Genomic DNA, 12,375 nt, shown 5'->3' with positions numbered 1-12,375 from the left:
TCATCCTCCCATCTCTATGTCTCCTTCACCTCTCTCGCTCTCTCTCTTCAGCTGCTCCTCTCTTCTTCATCTTTTCCACGCCACTTTCTAACCATATCTTCACCCATCTCCCACTGGCCGTATCCTTTTTCTCTTTCCATCTCCATCTCCTCCTCTTCTTTTTACACCTGTCTATGCTTCCCACCTGCCCCATGCATTTCTCCTCCTCCCCTCTCTCTTTCCATTTCCTCCACCCCTTGCTGACTCCGTCCCCTCCTCTACCGATCTCAACTTGTCCCCAGCCATACTCATTCACACGTGTAGCCCTTGCAGAACAGTTCAAAAAAACGGGCTGACATTACTCCACAACTCATCTGTCATACAGGGCAGCCTACGTGTCGTTGACCAGATAACTATTTGTCATTACAGACATGCAGGCTGCCCTGCAAAGCAGGTTGAGTTGGCCGGCCAATACTGTTACCTCATAACATGCCTGTTGTGCAGGGCAGTGTGTATGCCAGAAACTGGAAAAACCCGTTTCTACCAGTATCTCTGCTCGTACATGAGCTGTGATGTTATAAAACCCACAAATGATGTTTCTGGCTGCTCAGGGCAGCTGTTTCTTTGATAAATTTGCTTGAAATCGATCCAGGGATTTGAGAGGAGATCCCAGACATACGTGCATACTTTCGGTAAGAGACAGTTGATGACAGAGTTATTGCATGTAAAACATGGTATGTATTATGCTTTATTGATTTTAGTTGACACATCCATGGTAAACTGAGAAATGGGAGCTCTGTCTGTAATTTCAGATTCTCACTAATAGGAACTTTGCCACCATGTGTGGTTGTTAACAGTGTAAGTGCCAGAAACAATGCTGCCAGTTGTAGTAACGTGTGTAGTGTTCTTGCCAGGAAAATGATTCTCTAGGGTGGTTTGTAGAAATCCAAGCATAATGTGACTAACTACGTCTCAAATAAAGATCCTTAAGTTCTCGCACACAAATTCAAAGGTGGTTGCTAATTAGATAAATGTGAATAATTATTTAAGCAAGCAAACAGTGTTACGTCCCTTACCATGTTTCACGTGAATTTACTGAAATTGTGATGGCATCATTAACATAGTTTATGTGCCACAGTAAGACTAAAATAAAATTTCTTTTATATTGTGAAGAATCATTGATGAATTTCTGAGGTTTTTGCACTTTATTGTTCGCAAAAATTGGTAACACAAACCCTACATATCATAAACTGATACAATTCGGACCTTTTAAATTTGTATTTTTGAGAGGTTTCACAGTAACGTTTCACCAACTCGCTCAAAAAGTAAACAGCAGTAAATCAATGCTAAGTCTGCAAGTATACACTGTTAAGTATCCATTGACGTAGTTTTAAGAATACAATTGTGGTTATAATTTACGATTTTAAAAATATGTCATTACTCTAGAAATATTCGAAAACAGTGACTTATCTGAATAAATAAATCACAATGAAATAGATTTATGAGATTTCTCAAAACAATTAACTTATCCCTTACCATTTTTTATAGTTGAAGTGTTCATATCTTTATTTTTATTTAAATTGATGTCTGCTCGTAGATAGCAGAAATGAGAGATTTAGTGTCCTGTTGTTATTATCATTGAACGGACTGGATATTTTTCCGTGAAATTCCATTAACCTAGTTTTATGTAGCGAAATTTCTAAGTCAGATTCTTTGGCAATTAGTTCAGATTCCTACACAGATATTTCAGTAACATATTCAGATTTTTCTATAAGGTCACTTGTCAACAGTAAAACGTTTACTGTTGTACCAAGATACAATTTTATCATTCCTTAGTGATATGACCAACGTGTATGTTAAATAGTGTGTTTGAAATGCTACGCCCTTGACCTTGATCGAAATTTTCAAAGTGATAAAGAGCAGCATTATTCTCTGTTTCTGTTCTAGCTTCATTAGAGCAGATCCAGATTTCGCTACGAACTAGCCATTATCAATTCAGTATTACGGAGTTGTTATACATGCCCTAGTGCGTCAACACCTGTTGTTCATGCTCTTCTCCAAGAATTCACAAACATCTACATGGTATTGTTGTTTTCAGCATCATGAAGGGATTGTATCAACTGAATTCGATGTGTTTCAAAACACAGACAATGAGAAAATTTTCTGTGAATGCGCTCTATGTCTTGAACGAGCACTCCGGAGCAGCCAGTGGACATTAACAACCAGTGTCTCGAAGCTGCTGGCGCCATCGAAGAATGCTCTGATCTCTACGAGGTGCAGTGCCGTGCTGCCGACGAATGTAGCACTGATCAACTGGAGCCGTGTAGCATCTGCTGGAACGGAGAACGGAGAACGACTTTTATTGGTGTGTTGTCGGCATATCGACTGGGCGCACATTGCGTGATGAACGAGCGAGCGATCGACACCTTCAACTGGCGCCATGATAAACTTTTAGTGAAGTCTAGTTAGAAAAATTTCCTTTAAGTAGTAGATACAGTCTAGTGGAGTAGCACGAACCTTCGTGAGAAATACGCTGTATGTCATCTAGTTGAGATAGGGTGCTCTGCTGGGAGTTCGCCGTCTTTATCAGACGTTTCCCATGACTGAGACGTACCCTGTGCATTCAGAGTGGATAGTGAATGGCCGCTAAATCGTTTCAAAGTGAATATCCAAAGAAACTGGTAAACTTGCCTAATACTGTGTATTGCCCTCGCGACCACTCATAGGTACTGCGACACGATGTGGCATGGACTCGACTAATGTCTGAAGTAGTGCTGGAAGGAACTGACATCATGAATCCTGCAGAGCTGTCCATAAATCCATAAGAGCATGAAGGGGGAGGAGATCTCTTCTGAACAGCACGTTGCAAAGTATCCCATATACGCTCAATAATGTTCACGTGTGAGGAGTTTGGTGGCCAGCGGAAGTGTTTAAACTCAGGAGAGTGTTCCTGGAGCCAATCTGTAGCAATTCTGTACGTGTGGGGTGACGCATTGTCCTGCAGGAATTGCTCAAATTCCTCGGAATGCACAATGGACATGAAAGGATACAGGTGATCAGGCAGGATGCTGATGTTCGTGTCACCTGTCAGAGTCGTATCTATACTTATCAAGGGTCTCATGTCACTCCAACTGCACACGCCCCACACCATTACAGAGCCTCCACCAGCTTGAACAGTCCCCTGCTGACATGCACGGTCCATGGATTCATGAGGTTGTCTCCATACCAGAACATGTCCAACCGCTCGATACAACTTGAAATGAGACTCGTCCGACCAGGCAACATGTTTCCAATCATCAACAGTCCAACTACAGCAATTTGCGGAACGGTTGCAGTTCTGTCACGTTGAACAAATCTCTTCGGTCGTCGTTGGTCCCGTTCTTGCAGTATCTTTTTCCGGCCGCAGCGATGTCGAAGATTTGATGTTTTACCGGATTCCTGATGCTACCTCGGAGATGCTGTGCCCATCGCTCGTGCGCCGACTATAACACCATGTTCAAACCCACTTAAATCTTGGTAACGTTCCATTGTAGCAGTAGTAACCGATCTGGCAACTGCGCCAGACACCTGTTGTCTTATATAGCCGTTGCCGCCGCACCGCCGCATTCTGCCTGTTTACGTATCTCTGTATGTGAATACACATGCTTATACCAGTTTCTTTGGCGCTTCAGTGTAATACAAGAACTAGAGAAATCGTCAATGGTGAGAGATGTGGAACGTGTCACAATAAACATCAGGTGGATATTAAGTGGCGTAACATCTTCAGATTCCTACAAGGCCGTGTTCCACGACGACTCATTTTGATTAATCGTTGATTTCCAATATCATTCAACTCGGCTTCAATAGTGCATCTTCTCTCCTCTACAGCTACATAGAACCAGTATTTATAGTTCAACTCAGGGATGCGCGCGGCAAACAGTCACGTATCAACCTGTATTTTATTGCAGATATAACTAGATTTCAGATACAGTACAGCCACCATCGGTGCGTTTTGTAGCGAGTCACGTAGAGCAAGCAAGATGTATACGACTTGCTACAAAATCACTGACGATGGGCTTTTTTTTTTTTTTTTTTTTTTTTTGTCATCAGTCTACTGACTGGTTTGATGCGGTCCGCCACGAACTCCTTTCCTGTGCTAACCTCTTCATCTCAGAGTAGTACTTGCAACCCACGTCCTCAATTATTTGCTTGACGTATTACAATCTCTGTCTTCCTCTACAGTTTTTGCCCTCTACAGTTCCCTCTAGTACCATGGAAGTCATTCCCTCATGTCTTAGCAGATGTCCTATCATCCTGTCCCTTCTCCTTATCAGTGTTTTCCACATATCCCTTTCCTCTCCGATTCTGCGTAGAACCTCCTCATTCCTTTCCTTATCAGTCCACCTAATTTTCAACATTCGTCTATAGCACCACATCTCAAATGCTTCGATTCTCTTCTGTTCCGGTTTTCCCACAGTCCATGTTTCAGTACCATACAATGCTGTACTCCAGACGTACATCCTCAGAAATTTCTTCCTCAAGTTAAGGCCGGTATTTGATATTAGTAGAATTCTCTTGGCCAGAAATGCCTTTTTTGCCATAGCGAGTCTGCTTTTGATGTCCTCCTTGCTCCGTCCGTCTTTGGTTATTTTACTGCCTAGGTAGCAGAATTCCTTAAATTCATTGACTTCGTGACCATCAATCCTGATGTTAAGTTTCTCGCTGTTCTCATTTCTACTACTTCTCATTACCTTCGTCTTTCTCCGATTTACTCTCAAACAATACTGTGTACTCATTAGACTGTTCATTCCGTTCAGCAGATCATTTAATTCTTCTTCACTTTCACTCAGGATAGCAATGTCATCAGCGAATCGTATCGTTGATATCCTTTCACCTCGTATTTTAATTCCACTCCCGAACCTTTCTTTTATTTCCATCATTTCTTCCTCGATGTACAGATTGAAGAGTAGGGGTGAAAGGCTACAGCCTTGTCTTACACCCTTCTTAATACGAGCACTTCGTTCTTGATCGTCCACTCTTATTATTCCCTCTTGGTTGTTGTACATATTGTATATGAACCTGTCTCTCCCTATACCTTACCCCTACTTTTTTCAGAATCTCGAATAGCTTGCACCATTTTATATTGTCGAACGCTTTTTCCAGGTTGACAAATCCTATAAACGTGTCCTGATTTTTCTTTAGCCTTGCTTCCATTATTAGCCGTAACGTCAGAATTGCCTCTCTCGTCCCTTTACTTTTCCTAAAGCCAAACTGATCGTCACCTAGCGCATTCTCAATTTTCTTTTCCATTCTGATGGGCTGTACTGTAGCTGAAATCTAGTTCGATTTGAAATAAAATACAAATTGATACGTGACTGTTTGCTGTGCTCATTCCTGATTATAATCATTTCAGTCGCAGAGGACAACGAATCCTAAAGCGGTCTAACCTGATTTACGGTTCTCCTGCATTTGAGTGAGAGTTTGGATCAGAAGTTGATACAAATCACATCTTGTTTGCGTGTCCCAAATTTGACTATCACACCTCAGAATTTTTGAAGTGAGTAATAAATATCGAGCTGATGAGGCAACCGAACATCGTTCAAAAACTGAAAACGTGGAGAATAAGCTTGGCAGGCGCCAATGCTAGGCGGCCAGACACCTCTCGGGCAAAAGCCGTTCGTATGGGAAAACTTGAGGCTACACGTGCAACCGGAAGACTCAGAAAGCGATGCGAGTACGTGACAACTGGATCCAAAGTGCACAGTACTGCCATCTATGGAGGAGCATTGTAAGGTCGGCACATCAGCTACAGGATCCTCGATCGCCGATTTGATGATGATGATGATGATGATGATGATGATGATGATGACGACGACGACGGTAATGATGATAATTAATGAATATCGGATACAACTTCCCTCGATAAGCTGATCCACTTTGTATAATGAAGACATTCGCAGTTATAGAGTGTTTGTTAATTTGTTTAAGGTTATACGGAAAATTCTGCAGTGTTTACTAACATCCAGATCTTCACTGGACTCGCATTCGGGAGGACGACGGTTCAATCCCGTATCCGGCCATCCTGATTTAGGTTTCCCGTGATTTCCCTAAATCGCTCCAGGCAAATGCCGGGATGGTTCCTTTGAAAGGGCACGGCCGACTTCCTTCCCATCCTTCCGTAATCCAATGAGACCAATGACCTCGCAGTTTGGTCTCTTCCCCCCAAACAATCCAACCCAACCCAGAGCTTCAGTTTAAGAGATAGTGTTAAGTGATAACACAAAAATATCTAATTTACTTATCTCGCTTTTTGTTAGAAATTTACTGTGCAAAATGATGCGACAACTTGAGCTTTTAATTCTACGGGGTGAAAAGTATTTAAACCGCCAGACTCAGGGAGGTTGTAGGGGACATCAAAACAAATATTTTTCCCTAATGTCATTTTTTTACTATGAGGATTATTCAAACCAGTGGAGGCCGTATTACGCTCTTCAGTTGTTAGATGTCGTATTACGATCTTCAATTGTTGGACAGCGTATTACGCTCTTCAGTTGTAGGCAACTGCTGTCCACCAGTGTAGTAGTGCATTGTCTCTGTTTACTAATGGAGCGATAGACCTGGAGTGAGTACACTGATATGGTTGGTGCGTACTACGTAGCGCACCACAACGGACGAGCTGCACAGCGGGTTTATCAACAACAATATCCTAATCGCCGTATCCCGCATCATACGACCTTTGCTGCTGTGTACCAACGTCTGCGTGAGACCGGATCATTTAGCAGATTACCTGGACAGGGACGCCGTCGCACGGTAAGAACGCTGCAATTTGAGGAAGCTGTCTTGCAGCATGTGGAGTGGGATCCTTCAATCAGCACTTGTGCAACTGCACGTAACATGGGGATGAATCAGAGGAACGTAAGAACAGTCCTTCGAGAGCAACTGTTACGTCTATTTCACTTACAGAGTGTCCACAACCTGAACCAGTTGATTATCCACCCAGAACACAGTTTTCGCAGTGGTACCTGGAACAGTGTGAAATGTATGCTACATTTCCATCCTCTGTGTTGTTTACCGATGAAGCAATGTTCGGGCGTGATGGAGTCTTCAATATGCACAATTCGGATGTTTGGAGTGAAGATAACCCACATGCCACAGTTACTAGCGCTCATCAAGTGCGGTTCTTCGTTAATGTGTGGGTCGGTGTTGTTGGAGACTGTTTAATTGGGCCGTATCTGCTACTTACGCCATTAAATGGCAGGCACTGTTAAAATTGTCTCGCCAGTGCGTTGCCAGAATTGCTGGAAGACGTCCCACTGCCTACAAGGCAAGCATGCGGTTCCAACTTGACGAGGCGCCAGAGAAATCTTCCTCTAGCGGTTTAAATACTCCTCATACGAAAAAATGACATAAGCGAAAAATGTTTGTTTCGATGTTCCCTACAACCTCCCAGAGTTTGTCAGTTTAAATACTTTTCACCCTGTATAAATACGACTTTATGTGTTTTCTTTGTACAATTAAGTGTGCAGTGTGAACTTGTTTTTTACGTGGTTGAATAGAGCACATACTCTAGAGGCAAAATCGAAACAAAAAAACCAACTGGATTTTTTTCTTTAATACCATCAGGTATGGATGTTCTAGAGTAAGGAAGAACATAATTTTATTGTCTGTTGAGCAGGTGGTGTCCCCATCAGTTCGCGAGTGGCGCCTCAGAGCTGGCTTCTTGTGCAACACAGACGACGCCAAGTACTTCGCCAGACGATCGTCGTTCAGCCAGTTCATGCTGGCCGTGACCCTGGGCAGGCAGCTAGGAGGCCGCGAGGAGTTCAGAGACCTGCTGGCGGAGGTGGTCAGGGACATGAAGCAGCAAGTGGAGGAGGCGGTGAAGGCCAAGATGGGAGGCGCACGATACAGCGTGGGGCTCCCCGTCCGAGGATCCTACCGAGTCAACTGCAACGGCACCAAGAAAGCCCACCACGCTGACCAGACTTCCACTGGTGGTTCTGAGCCCCCGGCTACTTGCGAAAAGCAACTGTACAGTAAAGAGCCTTCTCCTGTTGGGACTTCAGACAGGCTGTTATCCAGTCACACCCGCGAATTCCCTATTCAGTCAGCCTACAAAGTCAGTTGCGACAGTGGCAAGCCAGCTGACCATGTGGGACAGTCCTCCAGTGGCGGTTCTGAGCCCCCCGCTACTGCCAAGAAGAAGCTGTCCGGTAAAGAACCTGCTCCTGGTGGGACTTTAGAGCCACCGAACGACAGGCGTTTCTGCACTTACGCCGTGGAATACCCTGTTCGATCGGCCTACCTGGTCAGCTGTGACAGTACCAAACCAGCTGACCACACAGGTCAATCAGTCGGTGGAAGTTCCGACCCCCCAGCCGACGGCTCGCAGCAGCAACAAGGTGCCGACCCTGGTCCTGTTGGCAAGTGCTCGAGCATGGCTTCTAACCATTCCAGTAACAAGTTGTCTACCAGTCGCAGTCTGGCACAATGTTCTGCAAGTGGAGCTAGGTCGACCAGTACGGAATGGCCCTTGCCAGGGGGGCGCATGTTCCCAGATGATCCAAAGCGGCGCCAGACTTGGGACGTGCCTCGTGACAATGACAATGATGGCGCCCTCTGCCCCAGTTCGGATCTCTCACGAATGGTAAGTCTACGTTCAGACACCTATTTTTCATTTTCGTCTGGGACAATGGAGTACCTTGATATGTCATATTATCAGACTAACATTTCCCATTTATTTTCATGGAAACTGTAGCAGATAAAGAAAGCTCAATGACACAATTACATAGAACGGTATATCAGGTAAATACTGTAATTTTTCCACATTATTTATGCACTTTTGCCCACGATGAACAAGAGGCTGCATATCGCGCTCTTAGCAACCTGAACCTGCTGAGGCTAGCCACCATCTTACAGGTTTGCTTCTAAGTGGAAATGTTGGCCACATGGTCTCTCTTTCTTAGGCTCAGTGGTATGGAAATCTGAAATTGCTAAATCAGGACTCTATGGCTGATGTCGTAGGACAGTATAGCCAGATTTAACAATGCGTTCCACGGTAGCAAAACTATTGTGGGGCCTGGCAAGCGGAAATTTGTCTTCTTTTCTAGGTCGACTGTAGAAATTCGGGATTCCCGCCTAGTCAGTGTCGTCTTGAAGCGTTCTGAACTCATAGCTGCTTTATGCTCCTGGATATTCAAAAGTACCTTACGCAAACTATCCCAGAAGGCTGCGCACATCTGTTCATCTGCTGATGGCTGAGTCTTGAACTACCTGTTTGTTGAAATATTTGAATGCTGTCATTCCACAGATTGTCTTTTGGATTCCGTGTGACCCATCTCACATACATATAGCGGGTAACGTATGCAGAACTGAATGTCGTTTGTATTGGCTGCTAGACAATATGTTGCGCAACCTTCAATTCCTTGATCTAAATATGCCGATCATCAGAGATGAGTTGATTGAGACGCTATTCATGAAGAGAGATTGTAGCTGAGCAAGGTCGACTTGGGTAGAAAGTCCCTCGATCGTAATCCACCGATCATCAGAGATGACTTGATCGAGATGCTGTTCATGAAGAGGGATGAGAACTGATCTGTCTCAGGTATTCAATGTCAACATAAAAAATGGGGAATATTAATTTTTGGAATGATCCTCATAGATCGAATCAGTGTTTTCGAGAGTCCTCTCATGGCTGACGAGTGAATGCTAGAACTGAAATTTACTGTCCAGATGATCACATATTGTTCAAGCAAGTTGACCTAATTTAACAAAAGTATTTCAGTATGTGGACCATACTAGGAAGCGTTACTTGTTGGAATGACCCTCATACATCCATAGTCTTGGTTACAACCAATATTTTCGAGAGATTTCCTTTGTCTATCAGGCAAATGCTAGAACTGAAACTTATCTTCCAAAATTTCACGATCGTGCATTTGTGAGTGTAATGATCACATCTTGTCCAAATAAACTGAGTTCACAAATGTACTGCTTCTACGGTCGCAGGTTCGAATCCTGCCTCGGGCATGGATGTGTGTGACGTCCTTAGGTTAGATAGGTTTAGGTAGTTCTACGTCTAGGGGACTGATGACCTCAGATGATAAGCCCCATAGTGCTTAGAGCCATTTGAACCATTTTTTCACAAATGTATTTAATTGTATTGCCTTTGCTGTCCTTTCACTTTATCATAGCATAGTGGAATTTGCGAAAAAGGGCACACAGGAAACATAAAGCTGTCTGCAGCGTCATTTAGCAGGGAAGAGGCCTGAATCTGACTGAAGTGCTGTAAAATGGTGATAGTGCCACGCGCTTCTGTCCATTGCTTTTGTTGTAATTATCCGTGATGGTGGCATCATATTACAGACTGAAAGAGGGAAAAACAGCACAAATTATGTGAATAGCATAGGTGCTCTTATAGGGATCAACAGAAGTGACAAATAAATATGTATACAAAACAGAATACATTAGTTATGCCAAATGTTAAGCTACTTTAACGACATTAGTTACATTATGAGTTGCTGAGATGATGTTCTATGGGCTTCCCTAGATTGGGCAGGAATACATGCGCTGGTTGTCTAGACCTCACGACAATTGCACACGTTGGAATATTATGGGTATCCCCATATTAGAAGATTTGCTTTGGATGTTGTTTTCTCGTCTGCAGTCTGCTGACGTACTGCCAGAGTCCCTATTCTCGAGATGTCCTGGGACTACTTTTTGTGATGTTTCCATACAGAGGTAGTCTTATGATGTTGACAACATCTCGGTTTTAGGCTGAGTTTGATATTTGTAGCCCTTGGTTGCCGTGAAGGAGATATTTCTTGATTTCAGTCGTTGCTTAGGTGAGTGAATGCTATACGGTGATCGTTATCCGTTCATTCTCTCTTCGTTGGCAGTTGCGTCCTTTAGAAGTCTCAGTAAATTCATTACAGCCAACTGATAGATCTTTCCTGTGCCAGTAGGTTTCGAACAGCCAATGATGAGTTTCGTACAGAATCTAAACCCGTTACCCTCTCTTCGTCCAAATATTAGTATTGAAAATTATGATGTTTCTAGAAAATCTCGCTTCCTTGACAGTGAACTGGCATGACTCAATGTTACCCAACTGCTTAAAGATCTGAAGCAAAGATCTCGACGGTTGGAACTTCAATTTCAATTTGAATGTGAATGTTGTAAGTAATTATGTTAACTTATCCTCTTTGATGATGTCTATTATACAGTATTCTAAGTCTCGGTACAGTGCCTTGCACAATGTATTATTCATGCCTTGCGCAAAAGGGTGTAGGACTCATTTTATAAGATATATTATTTTCAATGTAAATTCGCACTAGTTTTCTTTCACAATACCAAATGATATAATTCAAGCAAATGTTCACAGAAAGAACACAACACTTGCAATTCTCAGTACTTACCCTAAAATTCCTCTGAAGATAGACTGACGGTTTCCAGATAACAGTGTCAACATCAATGACTTCTAGCGTATTCATATCAGACAACAAATTTATTTTTTAAATAAATTCAGTATTCATGTTTAAATTATGTCCTTTATTTAAGTACACATAACCATTTTATTTATGACATTCAGCCTACAATAAATGTGAAATTGCAAACTGAGCTTTACTGGGTTGAATCGCGAATTTATGGAACTTACTGAGGTGTTCATTAAATGAAGGAAATGAGCGATTGAGCATTTCCATTAGAAGTGCTACATCAACTTTCTCAGATAGGTCAGATATGTAGCACACAGGAAAGGTTCTTTCACTCGTGGAATAGTAAACAGCCACTGCTGCTGTTCTTTGGCACACCAGTTTGGACATTCAGAGGAATCCTACTGAGTGCTCCTATCAAAGTACTGCACCACGATGAGACGTTGCTCATCATACAGCTGCTTGGTATCTGTCAGCCCACTCCCTAGGTTCTGAAGCGGCATGGACAGTCGTTTAACAGTCGAAATTGAAAATTTGTGGTAAATTCCTATGGGACAAAACTGCTGAGGTCATCGGTCCATAGGCTTGCACACTACTTAATGTAACTTAAGTAACTTACGCTAAGGAAAACACACCCACCCACGCCAGAGGGAAGACTCGAACCTCCGAGAGGGGTAGCCGCTCGAACCGTGACAAGGCGCCTCAAACCACGCGGCTACCCAAACATAGTAAGACTGTCAATGACATATCTCGTAAGAATGCCCATGTTTTCCTCTGGATTTCCGTCAGACCTGTCTTATGCTATTAATGAGGCCAGAAATATAAGTCAGCAATAGAACTGCATATGTACTGATGGCTGCAAAATGTTGTTGTTGTTGTTGTTGTTGTTGTCCTCAGTCCTGAGACTGGTTTGATGCAGCTCTCCACGCTACTCTATCCTGTGCAAGCTTCTTCATCTCCCAGTACTTCGCGCAACCTACATCCTTCTGAA

At 43.2% G+C, this 12,375-nt stretch overlaps 1 protein-coding gene across 1 annotated transcript in view; it reads left to right on the top strand.

Moving 5' to 3' along the window:
* LOC126209802 (innexin inx2-like) overlaps positions 1-12,375 on the top strand; it is an 87,075-nt gene that overhangs the window by 54,241 nt on the left and 20,459 nt on the right. Inside the window, exon 4 of the mRNA XM_049938938.1 lies at positions 7,634-8,605. Coding sequence (XP_049794895.1) covers positions 7,634-8,605 — 972 coding nt within the window. The remainder of the gene's footprint in view (positions 1-7,633; positions 8,606-12,375) is intronic.

The sequence above is a fragment of the Schistocerca nitens genome, chromosome 10 (assembly GCF_023898315.1).
Source record: "Schistocerca nitens isolate TAMUIC-IGC-003100 chromosome 10, iqSchNite1.1, whole genome shotgun sequence".
NCBI lineage: Eukaryota > Metazoa > Arthropoda > Insecta > Orthoptera > Acrididae > Schistocerca > Schistocerca nitens.
The sequence above is the reverse complement of the archived record's forward strand: the minus strand, read 5'-3'. Positions and strand labels throughout refer to the sequence as shown.